Genomic DNA, 15,348 nt, shown 5'->3' on the forward strand with positions numbered 1-15,348 from the left:
TCGAACTTTCTCTACCAGCACCGGCTGTGCCCTGTGCTCCACGAAAAATACCATCGTTTCCTAAATACTAATCACCGAAAAACCTATAGCATCTAGAAAATACAAGTAAACTGGATACGTAATTTTTGCGAATCTCCTACGGCAGAATCTTGCAAAATTACAGGTTCTCTGAAACGACGTGTGATTTCTGTACCGTTATATACAATGATACACACATCTGTGTGTACTTCGATATTTCATAGATAAATGATACGAGATCCTGATTCATTTTCTTTTCTCTTTTCTTAGCAAACTAAATGAATCAGCTGCGGATATTTAGAACTTCAGATTTTTGTAAATAAGATTACAGAAATACAACTTAAATATGGATTCGTTTCATGTACTGAATATTATTATAAGTGGTACATGTCAGATATTTTATGTACTCTTACATATTATATGTATTTATGTACATACATTCGAACATCTTTAAATTTCCCATTAAATGCATGGAAATCTGCAATTTAGTAATAATAAAATGAAATTAATCTTTTTAATCCTGCATACAGAGTAAAAGAAAATTACATAATCAGAATAAATTAGGATTCTTAAACAAGCGTCTTATTACGTCCCGTGATCCTACCATATACTATAATCCATCCTTCGATCAAGATGGCTACCAACTGTTTAAACATATTTACTCAGATCCGCAATAATCGTAACACGTTGGTCGCCACGTCAGCCATATCTGGGAGACGGTTATGCTTCCGTGGGGGCCCGTTGCCCAAATATAGGTGACGCTCTTCTTGTTCGAGTTAATTAAATATAGGATATTATATATAGGATATACAAAATAAAAGAATTAAAAACACATTATACCATACTTTTTATTAATTTATATTCTGGATAAAATATTACATTATGTTATGTCGCATGGTATTTGTTAAAATATTCCAAACGCATTTGGGATGATTTCGGACACTTCGAACAATATGTTGTAGTTTTTTTTTACATTTTTTCTCACTTCTTGGCATGTGAAAGTTTGCCTCATCTTCTCGTAACATAGGGCGCACATCCTTCTTACAAGCTTGCCTTGCTGATTCTTACGAATCTCCAAATGGTGGGACACCTTCTTCGTTTTCTTCCGATGGTTGTCGAGCACAGTATTTTCTGAGGACACATCGGACCATTCGGAGACGCGAATTTCCCGAAATTTTCCCGTATTTTTCTGTTTGTGGTTATTTGGTACACAATATGAGCATTTATCATAGTTGTTCCTAAGAGTAAATGTAGTGCTAATTTCCGATACCACTTGATGCTTTTCCGTATCGTAGTGACATATGAGACCATCTGGTTACTTCTGTCGATACTAGTTTTTCCATTATTGTATACAATTACCACCAAAGGTTTCTGTTTCGGAGGACGTCTGCGATATGTAGAATTCGAACTTGAAATCATAATGGGTGCATGTTTTGTTGATAATATTCTAACATCTCGAACATCTCTCCGTTTGAGCATCACAATACCGTTCTTATCTTTTCGTGTTATCATTTCACCTCTCTTCAACTGGTACGACATTATGAAATTGTTCTTTTGTTGTACCGTACAGTTCCAACGACATGCGTCCTAAAATTTAAAAATTTGACTGCTAACTGATAGCTTGTATAAAAGTTGTCGACGAACTAAGTTCGTCCTTCATTTACCAATTTATCTGCAAATTCAATGCAGACGTTTTCAGCTGTGCCAACTTGCTTACTTCCAGTGATATCTCGTCCGGAATATACTTTTGCAAACCATGTGTAACCTTCGGTGGAACACAGTTTGAATAGCTTTATACCATACTTATGTGATTTCGTCAGTATGTATTGCCGAAAAGTTAGTCGTCCCCTCCAAGAAACCATTGTCTCGTCGATTACAATATCTTCGTCTGGTGAAAAATTTTTTTGGTAATTGTCTATCAATATGTTTATAAGTGGTAAAACTTTCCCTCTGCTTTTCTGTTCTGCGGTTTCGTTATTTGCAAAATGCAAGTTTGCTAATAGCAATTCAAAACGATTACGGGACATTCTGTTGCGTGCAAATGGAAAGTTGTAAATAGGGTTCGTTGATAAATTATTCTTATATTTTTTTATTACCTTTTAACATAGTTGAATTAGTATAGTTAAAGTTAGTATAGTTTCCATTCCATTAATTACCTTTTAACGAATTATAGCTCTGAATTTTACTAGAATATACAACTTTCATCGTTTACATAAAATTTTGTTCAACTTGGACAAAACACATTTACAGAAGTTAAAATAAAAAGCAAGACTAATTTCTTTGTCTTTTTACAGTCCATTTGTCTTCAATAAAGCATTGTCCTATCCTTATATTTTCTATTCTTATATTTACTCAAAGTAAAAAATTTGGGAAATTATAAAAACGTATGATAAGTATGTAATAATAATCTGAAAATATGATAGCAAGTATCTTATAAAATTTATAATGTAAATTAAAAAGTCGTATATATATTTGTTTCCCTTACTTTGCATTAGTGCAGAATATTTATCTTGTTTCCTATTGATGGTTATAAGCTTCGCAGTTAACTTCATCGAAGAATTATAGCTGACGTGTGATAAAAAAAGAGAAATAGGAAATAAGCACTATCAAGCAATCGACAGAGGCTGCTAAATGACATGAATATGACAGGAAGTGGTGCCTCCACTCGATTTCTTGTGGGTCAGGAGCGTGGGTAGAAGGTAGAACCAAGTAACTGGAGCGCCCCTCCTACTCCTACAAACCTGCCCCTCCTCATTTCTACTTTCACCCTTCCTTACCGATCCTTCTGCGCTTATCCAGCTCTGTAAATGTAAGATACATGATACTGAAAAACATCTGCTGTACGTTCGTTTATCAAGAACGAATATCCATACAAAACTATTTATAATTAAACTACATAGGAAAGATTTCTGAAACATCATTAATGTCTATTGGTAAGAATATTTTTAAAATAACATTGAAATGCCATCATAACTATGATATAGTGTGCGATTGTAAATATAAATGTTAATTATCGAATAGAGAAATAATGAACTTTGCCTGTTCTTATATGCTTACTTAGCTTCTAAACTTACTAACTTCACTTGAAATTAATAATATGAAATTTCCCTTGAAATTTAAATTACCTTAGAAAAGGTATGTGAAAAAAATGACATCACAAATAAATAAGAGAATATACAAAAAAAGGAGATTAAATATGTTCTATTACTTTATCCATTATTTAAATAGAATTGCTTGTTTATAAAATTAGATAACAAAATTGTACTCTCTTTTTTAACCTTGACCTCCTTTCCACTAACACATGAAATCGAGTATAAGAATAGAATATAATATCTGTGTAAATTACAAAAGAAAAAGCTTTTGGAAACAATGAAATTTTCGTGCACGAACCTTTGTCCTTTCGTAAATGTTTGTAAATAAAAAATCAAGATATTATTGCATCGTTGTACAATTTGCGTATCATGTAACATGCTGTAACATCTGTCAGGAGTTTTCAGATTGTAGATACTCCTACAATATAGCTTCGAACAACGGGACGGACAGCCATGTTTCGGACAACATTTGAGCTCTGCCTGCTCAATACACGCTTGCACACATCAGTTTCCATTCAACTTTCCACAGTTTCACCTTTTCATCCTGGTCATTTAAAAAAAAAACTAATCGAAAAGATTTTACTGATTGTAGGTATGCAATAGTAATGTAACTGAGATGTATAATAGGTCGGTGATGGAGCCTAAGGGCTGGTTGCTGTGTGTGAAGGCCGGCTGAGATAAGGTTCTGCTGCGGGTGTAAATGTCGCTGCTGTTTTTCTTCCACTTTTGATGCGTAGAAGAAAAATCGGACTCCGGTCGCCGGGATTCGAACCCGGGTCTCGTACCGTTCGTAACCTAAGGCGCTAACCACTGCGCTGCCGTCGTTCGACACTAGTTAGTGTCGAGTGGTGGTATTTGCTGTCAAGTGCCGCCACATAACTTAAACGTAATAACATTCTCCTAATCTTTTACAACACCGTTTTTATGCGTATACCCCATAGTAAACTTTACGTGATTGTTTGAGTAGTTACATTTTTATTTCTAGCTCTCATAGTAGTAGTAACGCAAATAAAACCAACCACCACAGGTGATCTATCGTTATATGAATAACCTAGCTTAATCATCTTTTAAATTTTATCTTTTTTTGGTGATAAGAAAACAATATCAGAGGAAAACATTATTTTGTTTCGAAAGACTAAATATTATGGTAAGCATATTTTTTTTAAATGGTAAGTACTATATATTAGTAGCATCATTATATATATTTCTAATATAAAAATACTTGTAAAATGAAATTCATGGGAATCTCTTACTGAAAAAATCATATTTTTATATTTAATGTTTTATTTTTTAAGAAATGTAACGCCTATACTCTTTACATAAATTAATTATGTAAGAATATTTTTGAAAAACAAATTTTTTAATAGAAAATTCATAATAATTTCGTAAACTAGATACGTCTATATAAGTAAATCTCATTGACATCGAAAAAATCATATCATTCATCAATTTTCCATTAATTTATACACTTTAATAAAACTCACTTGTGAAATTCGCTAGAAATTAATCAAAGTGACTTATGATGGTATATATACATGTACGTGCATAAGTAACTTTCAAGTTACTTGACGATACACGTATGTACATTGTACATACATATATAAATACATAGACGGTTATAAAGACTGAGAATGATATTAAGCAGCACGGACGAAGCATCTTTAATAATGACGAGCAACTTCTACAAGTCACCGGTATAATGTAGAGCTTATTCTACTCCTGTTTTATCTCATTGCAACCGGTTTATGAAGAAATTACGCATGGCATTAGCCATTTACAGAACAAAATGAGAGTGCGCGGCGTCGTACGTACCTATATTCAATCAGCTGCATTCTTCTGTTTCATAAACTCGAGAAGATACGTTCTATATTTCCTATTCCGGTTTCCAATAAATTCTGGCAAATTATTACGTAGTATTTATGTATATTGATAAAGGATTCTATATTATATATATATATATATGTTGCAATAAGTTGTATTAAAAAGTTTTATATATATATATACACATACATATTATGTAGATACTTAAATACTCTGTATAACTACAATATTGAAAAATTTCTTTTATTATTTTTATTAACTTTTTCATAAAATAAAGGGAAATAAAACAAATTAGGTAGCAGAAAATTGATAATCAATATACCTATAAACAAATTCTTAATGTATCGAACTCAAATATAACAAGATTATATTACATATAATACTCAATATGTAGATACATGTTCCTCGTTTCGTCATTCCAAGCAGATGTTATATTACTATTGTCAAAAATGAATTTTTATAAGTATATATAGTATATAGTGTGCGTTCAGTTACATTCAAATTAAGAGCGGCAGCTGATATCGTTACGAGAGATCGCTTATTGCATTACACGCTCCAGGTGTTTGGTAAAGCTTATCACTATGTTCTGAGAGTCAAAAAATAGGACGCTGTCACATCGATTCTATGTCAGTTCATGAGTTTGTTATTAACCTACTTATTATATACATATTACATCCCTAGTGCACAACTTGAACAAGAAGCACAACCTCGATTCACATTATGCTACGTACCGTAGTAAATAATAAATGTTTATTTTAGAAAACAATTGATGAACAATTTATAATAATACGCATTATTTACACGAATTTATAATAAGACACACGTTAAATAATATTAATATTAATAATAAATAATATAATTTAATATAAATAATATTAAATTATAAAAATTAATAATATTAATAAAATAATATTCATTCAGCTGGTAGTATCTACATAAACTGGAAAAATTTATTCTTAAATTGATTGCGAGTATATTTAGTTAGCAAACACTAACCTATTAGACGCGATGAGTTCCGTTTCTACTTGAATTTTTCTCGATTTTGTTTTTTCTCTTGGAAACTAAACAGGAAGAAGTTCTTGATAGCAATGACGCTAGAATTTTAATGCTACGGTATTTTAAAGAGATTTGACAACTTCTCCAATTATGAATCGCGCTCGGTATTGATGTGATCCTGCACAAGTAAACAAGATATAATTAAACATCAAAGGATGGTGGTTATACTAGGCTGATGAGCGACCGGAACAGAAGCGCAAATCTCTTCATATTTATAATAGTATAGGTATACTATACTAGATAGGACGTTTTCTAAGAGCGCACCTTTTGAATAAGTGGTAGAATTACGTGGGACGAGAGTCTCTGTACGCGTGAATGATCGCGGCTCGACTCGACTCGTGGTAAAAAGAGATACGATAAAAAGAGAGACGCGGTGAAGGGACAAGCAGCAGGGAACAAATAAAAGTAGACTGTAGAGTGCAGAGTTGCAGAGACAGCTGGTCGCTAGGGCTCTATCTCCCCAGAGAATAGAAAGAGACATAGCGCACGGCACGGTGACGGCGAACAACAAGCCTATATGACGCACGCACGGATGCACACACAGTCCGAACATAAGTGCGCACATGCGCATCGACTACCACCTACCTTCCTTCCTATATTCTGACTCTGGCCAACTTCGTGACCATCGTTCCATGACGCACCAGGAACCAGTACTACTTATATATACCAGCGATCGTGAAAATTCACTGAATTCATACTGTCATTCTCATTCAGATCAGTTTTTCTCCGTTGCTCTACCAACCAAACATAGAATTTCATCTTTTCAAAACGCGAACTATTAACTCAAAATTAAACGAAGATTATAAGATTTCATTATGTAGAGTAAGACTTGGTTATTATCGCTTATATTATAAAGAAATATGCAATATTGTTTCGAAGTAACTAACTACTAACAATACGCATATTAGCATTCAAATAAAATGCGTTCAGTTAGTATTCAAAGGAACTAGTATTTGAAACAATAAAGGATATAGTTCAAATAATAAAGTAAATGTTCACTACAAATAATTTCTAATGTATATGATTCTTATTAATTAGTGCTTTCTTTTGTAAAATAGTATAAAATATTTAAGTACACGGTACGCGTAGAACATATATTACTCTGCGCATACAAACAGCATACACGACATTGTCATGTATCTAATTATATGGCTCTTCGCAACGGGAAAATAATATACAGGGTGGTTGGCAACTGGTGGTACAAGCGGAAAGGGGGTGATTCAACGCGAAAAAAGAAGTCGAAAATATAGAATAAAAATTTTTCGTTCGAGGCTTTGTTTTCGAGAAAATCGACTTTGAATTTTCGCTCGGTACGCGTGCAGTACGTTATAACGGATCTCACTGTAGATCGTCGTCTCAATGGAAAAATTAAAAAAAAAAAATTAAAAAAGAATGTTTATTCTATATTTTCGATTTCTTTTTTCGCGTAGAATCACCCCCTTTCCGCTTGTACCACCAGTTACCAACCACCCTGTATGTATAAACATTTCCTAGTTTTCCATGTGTGTTGATTACTCGTTAATTAAAACTAAATATTACAATTCTGTGTCATATATATCATAATATTTCAAGTTTCATAAATCATTATTCGCTAAACATACATAAATCTCCCTTTATTAGATTAAAATCATGCAAAGAAGAATTTTAACGTAACACTTGTTTAGACTTTAGATAGTACAAGCGATAAAATCTAGCAACGTAAACAGAAAATATACAGCTGTGATTATTTCGTGAGATATAACATAACAATGGTGAAAAATAGTAGCAGCCAAGTTATGCTTTTGCCATAACCATGCTATAACCACTTTCCGGTTATAGGACCGGTGGAGCCTACCGTTGTTATATCATCTTGCCATTTTTTTTTCTCAATATCATTGACTTCATGGTTTTAAATGCTTTAAGATTTTATACTAATGTGTATGTCTAAACGTTAAACATACTGATTTACACTATCGTTTGTCTGGTATTAAAATTAAAACTGTCTAAGTAGTATACGCTATAATAGCATAGTGTATAGACAAACCACTAATACAATAGGTGTCTTAAAAGTAAGTTAGGTTTCGATTGTTGTATGGTTTCCATTTCCATCGCTTTAAGAGCTTAAAACTTAGAATTTAAAATCCATGATGCCTTGAAAATTGAAAAAGTCGTTTAGCAGAATTTTCTTTTCTTTTGTTTGAGCAAGAAACATCAAGAACAACAACAAGAAAAACACGAGAGAGAACGAGGCCGCACAGCGCACCACAGGATGAGAAACGGCGTAGTGAAACGAGGTCGAATTGCGAGGTCGGGAGAGCTTCTTTTATCGCCCTTCCTTTGAAGACACATATTATGTACTCTTGCTCGTATACGCACTTTGAGTTCAAGTTGAGTTTAATTTCATGTTCTTCCTATTTTTTATTTATTTTAACTTAGAACTTTTATTTATAGAACTTAGAACCAGTAAGAAAGTATGTAAACCGAAAGTCGTCCAAAGCCGAAAGGCAGGGACTATGTTTAATAAATAATAACTTAGAACCAATTTTACCAAACAAAAATGCTTATAACTAATAATCATAATTATAATAATTGTAATAAGTATATAGTTTGTAAAAACTGATTATGCAACTAAATGTAAAAACTAATTTTCGTAAACATCGCCATCAAGGTAGTATTTGAACGAACTACATATGTTACTAATTACGTAGTTGAAAAATAGGATGACTTCGATAAAAGAAGGCATATCAACTGAAAAACAAGTATAATGCGTGTAATTAAAATCTTATATGGGCGCAACGAAAACGAGCATAAACAGTTACAGAGACAGAGAAGCAATTAATCGGATGATAAACACACAATTGAAGGTGATAAAAGTGTGTATATACGCTATCAAAATAAAAATGAGAAATACAAGTCCATTTATGTCCAAGGCTAAGGTTTTATCTGCCAGCCTACGTTCAATACACAGTATATCTGGAATATCTTAAATTATAAATGGATGTGATATTACGAAAAAAAATCTAATCCAAGAATGCTAGAAAATACGTTACAAATATCGATATTATAATATAAACGAATTATGTATATTATCGATAATTCTCATATTACCTAAAACCACTCGTTATTCTGTGCTAAAAACACCTACAGTTAATGATAAAATTGTATTGTGTGATACTACGACACTTTACTGCGTGCTGCGCCGTAACCAACATGGTAGCGTCATTTCTGGAAATTGAAAACCTACTTTGTTGTCTTAGGTCTTAGTCAATAATAACGAGGAAACCCCGAACCGAAAGAGATTTATAGATTTATCATATACATGCTACAAACAAACCGGTTCTTCGTATGCACCTACTTACTATCTATCCAAAAGCTCGTTTCAATCAGATCGACCACGAATTTTACCACCGTATTCTAATTTGATCACAGAACAAGCACTCGAAACTAGCTACTTCGAGAAAGACACAATAAAGAACCACAGGGATAAACTATTATTTTATTCATATGTATGCCTCAGTTTGTAAAGTGAAGTTTAGATAACATTGCGATTGCGATATGCATATATACTACGGTATATAATGTAAAAATACAATACCGCAGAAATTGTAGAAAAATTTAAAACGGTCAAAAAAAGCAATTTGTTAAACACATATGCGAGTGTTTTATATGCAGCGTGCAACACATTCTTACTTACGTGTGTATATGAATGTATACATATGTGGAGGGGCGCAGCATGGGAAGGCATGGGAAAATTATATAGAAAGACCAGGGTTCACAGCTGGAGGGGAAACTACAGAGTAGATAGACAGAAGGGAACGTCGCGTCATGTCGAGACGCACGTTGGACGCTCCGTTGAAGCGAAGAGAGGCAAGCAGCAGAGTTGAGAATCGGAGGGTCTCGGAATACGAGTGGGGCACCGCACCGCAGAGTGAAGGGAAAACCAAAGAGGCGAACAGCGAGGCGGCGAGCCAGACCTGCGCTGCCTCTACCGCTTCAGGCTTGAGGGTTAAGGCCCGTTACGCAACGTAATAACACAGTGAATTTTTTTTTTAAAAACATCGTCCAGGTACAAACCAGTCGGAAACTCGGTACACACTTGTATAACAAATGAAAATTTTCTTGTCATTTGTTTTACACTTATATTTTATTCAATGTCTATTTCATTAGTCATCTACTTATTAACGTAAATAAATTCTTCAGCAGCTTCATCATTGTTTCAAAATTCAACGTTCTTCATAGTAAAACAATAGTAAGCAATAGCAATATCGCTCAGAATGTATAGGATGCACAATAGAAAGAAGAAAGTAACATTATGTCTGAATACGCAAACAATAGGTCACTACGCAAGTAATAGATTGTCATGTTTTCGCTTCATAAAGTAGAGAAATTCTGATAACAGTCAACGGTTGTTATCAACTCACAGCGATTTCAAGTTAAAATATTTCAATTCAATCCTTAGATATGTAGGTACTACTAATTGTAAACAAAACCCAAGTATATATATGTACATCAATGCTTTCCGATACTCTTTGTGCGTGCAAGCGTATATCGTATACACAACGTTGCCGAATTTCTATCAAGCAGAGAAAAATGGCCACCGACCAGGCATGGAGGGAAACGGGCAGTAAAAAAAAGTGAACATAGAGAGGAGAGAAAGGGAGAGATAAGAGAAGAGAGTTGGGAAAAGAGAGAGACAGAAGCCAGTGTGTAAGTAAGAGAGACGCGTGAAAGCCGCTGATACAGTGTGCAAAGGAGGGGACAAGGTGAAGAGGAGGATACTCGACTCAGTAGCGTAACTATCATGAAGCAAATATGTATAAGGTATAAAGCAACAGATATATATATATAATGGAAACTGGTCAATTTGCAGTTCTTGGTAAAATTATGAAACAATGTATCCAAGAAGAAAACATGGGTATAGCGTCAAAGTTTAGAAAAAAGAATTTCGAAAATTTAATACAATTGTAAAAATTGTTTTTAATTTATTATTTAATTTAAATGTAAATTTACGTATGAATGTAAAAACGATCGAATATAATATAAGCATGATAAAGCAAGACAAAAAGGAAATTTAAAAAAATGTATGAAAACGAACAAAAATATTTTAATTAAGTATATATGTATTATAGTAAAATATTGTAATTATGTATGTATGTATAACGTATATAATTATGTATATTAATATTGTCGTGTATAGGAGACTATCTGTAATTAGGATATCAATGTATGCACAAATATTTTTCGCTGTATGTATTAAAGTAACAAAAATTATGCATTTTGGCAAATCTAAAATTTATAACATTAATTTTTAATAATCTCAAAAATATTTTATCGCTATGTATTCATAAACTGTATTAGTATAAAACTAAATGACGATTACAGTCGATTAATAGTTAATAATATCAGCTTGAATAGCTTTTGCAGTCTTTATGTTGTACTGAACATATTATTCAGAAAAATAAAAGTGTATTAATGAAAAGAAGTTCTCGTTTACCCTGCTGCAGCGGGTATTTTTTGTGAAGGCTTGAGAAGGGAATCGAACGACTGTGTTTCCCCTCTCTTGATTACGCCACTGGCTCGACCCAGCGAGGCAGCACGGACAACCGGGTGCGCTGTTGCCAAGCGGAAATCACAGACCTACGGCATTTTCTTCTTCCACGAAAAGGAAGACGAAGACATATTCGTTTGCCGTGTTGCCTTCTGCATCAACCAAGCTCAAAAACAACCATCTCCATAATTGTGCGTCAATTTATTAATCTTATTTAACAATACTATCCTCAATATAAACTGCCAGTAGTATCGATCGATGTAGTAAACTATCTGTACGTCATCTGTACTACCATCACCATCACTAACGTTAATCAACGTTAAAAAATATTTTTGACGATTATTCCATGTCCTTTTCAGACACAGCGAGGTAAATATAGGATTATATATAAATATATATATTAGTAAATACCAAACATTTTCTTTTATTCAAGATGAACCTCCTGTTTTAATAAGCCTTTCAATCAAATAAGGACGGTACATATATATATATATGTACTATATACGATACAGAAATGCTACAGATTATTGCACTAATTTGTATTCAAAAATCGACATGTGTAATAAGTGAAATTCTGGAATAACCAGAAAATGATTTTAGCATTTACTTTCACTGTTACTACTACAATATCGATAATCGACACGTTTTATAAACGTCAGAGAAATTGCGATAGATCGACTGGAATGTCATTTTCCAGTATTTCTGCACTAACAATAACAAGAATTTAAATTATCTATCTTTTCAATGCACATACTGATCGTTTGATTATAGCGAACTATTTATATACATTGCTAATTTTAAGAATATACTACATATACATGTACTACTTGAAACGATTAAATAATCATCAAATCAAAAATAGATAAAATATTACAGTTCTGACATTCTCAAGAAATATTGTTTTATATAATACGCATTACAAGAATCCGTAATGTTCGATATTACAACAATAGAACATCTATAAATATTGCATTGCTGATTATTATAGATAAATTTTATATTTTCACAGATCAATAATATGTACATAGTACTTGAAATGTCAGATCCTAAATTAAAATAACTTTTAACTCGCAAAAGATCATTATTAATTTCATTTTATTTTATTTATTATAAATGCGTAACTTTTGCGAAATCTTTCAATTAAGTTTAAAAAAATGTTTAACAGACGTCCATAAATTTATCAAAAGAATTTATATAAACATCTTTTCCTTTGATCAAGTTTTTTTGATTTTCTTAAAAATTTGGGTTTTTCATCGATTAGAAATTTTTAGCAATATATGCATAAAACTATGCTTCTGTATGTCTAATCAGTTCTGTTAATTATCTGTAACACTGTTCTATTCCTTATTATCCAATATCCATTGCTATTGAGGATAGTGCGTACGGAACAAAGTTTCGCAGGAAGTGATTAGAATTTCAACTGCGTAAAACTACTATTTAGACTTCTTGCTACTCATCATCTGATACAAGCTAAATTTAGTGAGAATAAAGATTTATTTAATGAAAACAAATTCTAACGAACGAAAAAATCAATATCAACTTATATGTATATAATACAATTTCTGCAAAAATTCATAAAAAAGAAAGATTTGATGAATTAACATTTTTTAACTAACATACATAATTTATTAAGATCTTACTAACAGTTTACAGAATGCTTTTTTAAACTTATTTCTTAAATAATTCAATCAACGAAAAAGTATATCATATATATGAAAACGTTTGTAAGAATAAATTCTTTGCATAAGAACTTTGAAATAAATGAGCACTGTTCTTTCAAAAAACTTATGCAACCAAGTTACACAAAGTTAAAACTATGAGACGGTTAAATACAAGATAAATTATATTTCATTAATATATAAGGATCAAAACTAGTTTACTTATCTTTTAAAGTTCGAAATAAAATAATATTACTAAAAATATTATCATTTTATATGCTTTCTGCACGCTACTCTTCGCATAGAAGAAATAATTGCAAAGCTAAATTTGAAAGTGTACAGATGCAAGATTAAATTATTACATGTATTACGATTATTCCTCGATGTTTCAGATACTGCCTCAGAAGTGAAACGCGTGCCTTTTAAAGTAACAGATTAAATATACGCTTTTGCTTAAAAAAGGAAGTATGTTCTGACGATATCCAACTTAACGACCTCGAAAAAATCACGTAAATCACGGTTTTATAAAATCTCTTCGTGATGATTTTCAAGTAAAGGAAAATTAAAGCAACAATTGTACACTATAAAAAGAAGAGCTTGTACGTGAGTGCTTATTCCCTGTTAATGTCGTTAGCGTATCGAGACAAGAATATCGATGGAGCAATACCACAGTGGTCAGTTTCGACAAATCCATGTTGAAAAAAAAGTCAATATGAAATGGAGGTCGATAGCGTGATGACCTCGAAGCCAATCGGGAATTTTACAATGCCGTGGCCTCTCGCACGAAAGATACATGCTCATGGTATATATATAAGGATGCTCTGTTGCCACGTCTTGATTCAGTATAGACTACAAACCAATAAAATAAGTTTTCCTCATGAATCCTTGGCTTTACGCTGCACTATTGATAAATCTTAAGGCAACGTCAACGATATGAGCATATCTCTTTATTTTACGTGAACCACTCGCTTTAGTCCTCTCATGAGGCGATCAAAATTAATATGTATTATTATATGTTTGTTGTTATTATATATATTAAATACATACTATGTATGTATATTCAATTTGGATTGTCCGCGACCAGACCAACTATTAATCAATAATTAAACTTGTAACATTAAAAATTTAATAGCTTTGGTAGGAAAAATTAATTACAATTTATTTCATTTAAAGAATTACACAATAAAAATATACTTAACTTAAGAAGATTTTTTTCTTAGGTGTTCTCAATTGCATACATGTGACTTAAGAATACAAACTACAACGCGAATAACGACTATCAACAGGTTTAAGGACTGGTGCAAATAAATGCTGCAACATGGTATGGTTACGATTCCGCATTAGTGACACTGTACGTTTTAGCAGATTTATATTTCAATAAGAGAATCATTCACTTGTTTGTATTGCACCATTCGAAGGATGAATCTTCTTCAAATTGTGACGATGTACACAGATCGGAATATGTGATAGAAATATGACAACCACGCGACAAATGTAAAATCGTTCTAGGATCTGTTTTGACAATTACATTTTCAAGGAAATTAGGAAATCACAAATATATCAAATGTATATGATCAACTTTCTGCGAGGTAGAAGATATTAAAGACTATATTGTATCGAAAACGAACGATACAAAGGAGAAACAAATAATATTCCGGATTCCTATAGATAAAAACCCATTGTCAGCAATATGTATGTAGAATCTATTTAGATATTTTTACTCTTCACTAAACTTTTGTGAAGATCATCGTCGATGTTTCACGGTCTATATCATATAAACATTAAAATTTTGATTGTTACATTAGATTATATTGTTTTGTATGCACGTATGTAATATTATAATTATAAATATATATAATGTACGCGCACATTAGAGACTTGATTTTTCCATAACCAAATAATAATCTTAACATAGAAAGAGTAAGTCTAACGTGTGCATACGTATGTAAGGACATAGATATATCATGAACATAGATAAGGTAAAATTGAGGAGAATACTCCGCAATTTAATTTGTCACTTTATCTCAAATGGAGTAGGTTTTGTATAATTTGTTCATAAAACAAAGAATAAAATGAAAATAACCTCCAGTTTACATGGAAATCCGAGGAAAATATACCAAACTGTTTCGCACGCAAAAGATTAAATTCAAATGGAAACTTTTAAAAAGATGCTATT

General features: G+C 32.2%; 3 protein-coding genes across 7 annotated transcripts in view; 1 reads left to right on the forward strand and 2 right to left on the reverse strand.

The window, feature by feature from the left end:
* Nucleotides 1-15,348, reverse strand: part of LOC117240027 (inositol-pentakisphosphate 2-kinase) — a 77,933-nt gene that overhangs the window by 61,723 nt on the left and 862 nt on the right. The window lies entirely within an intron of this gene.
* Nucleotides 887-3,873, reverse strand: LOC117240029 (piggyBac transposable element-derived protein 4-like). The gene is made up of 4 exons (XM_033505879.1): nucleotides 3,409-3,873; nucleotides 2,504-2,819; nucleotides 1,683-1,906; nucleotides 887-1,605 (listed from the first exon to the last, which is right to left on the reverse strand). The coding sequence occupies exons 2-4, from the start codon at nucleotides 2,568-2,570 to the stop codon at nucleotides 1,060-1,062; spliced, it is 837 nt and encodes a 278-aa protein (XP_033361770.1). The 5' UTR covers nucleotides 2,571-2,819; nucleotides 3,409-3,873; the 3' UTR covers nucleotides 887-1,059.
* Nucleotides 9,558-10,829, forward strand: LOC117240032. Of its 4 annotated transcripts, none has more exons than XR_004494622.1 (3): nucleotides 9,999-10,032; nucleotides 10,167-10,215; nucleotides 10,551-10,829. XR_004494622.1 is itself a non-coding variant. In XM_033505881.1 (2 exons), the coding sequence occupies exons 1-2, from the start codon at nucleotides 9,792-9,794 to the stop codon at nucleotides 10,675-10,677; spliced, it is 327 nt and encodes a 108-aa protein (XP_033361772.1). In that variant the 5' UTR covers nucleotides 9,558-9,791; the 3' UTR covers nucleotides 10,678-10,829. The 4 variants fall into 4 exon arrangements, 1 of the variants encoding a protein (XP_033361772.1); XR_004494621.1 differs by having other exon boundaries at nucleotides 10,016-10,054; XM_033505881.1 differs by lacking the exons at nucleotides 9,999-10,032; nucleotides 10,167-10,215 and adding an exon at nucleotides 9,558-9,991.

The sequence above is a fragment of the Bombus vosnesenskii genome, unplaced genomic scaffold, assembly GCF_011952255.1.
Source record: "Bombus vosnesenskii isolate JDL3184/JDL3185 unplaced genomic scaffold, Bvos_JDL3184-5_v1.1 scf7180000014535, whole genome shotgun sequence".
NCBI lineage: Eukaryota > Metazoa > Arthropoda > Insecta > Hymenoptera > Apidae > Bombus > Bombus vosnesenskii.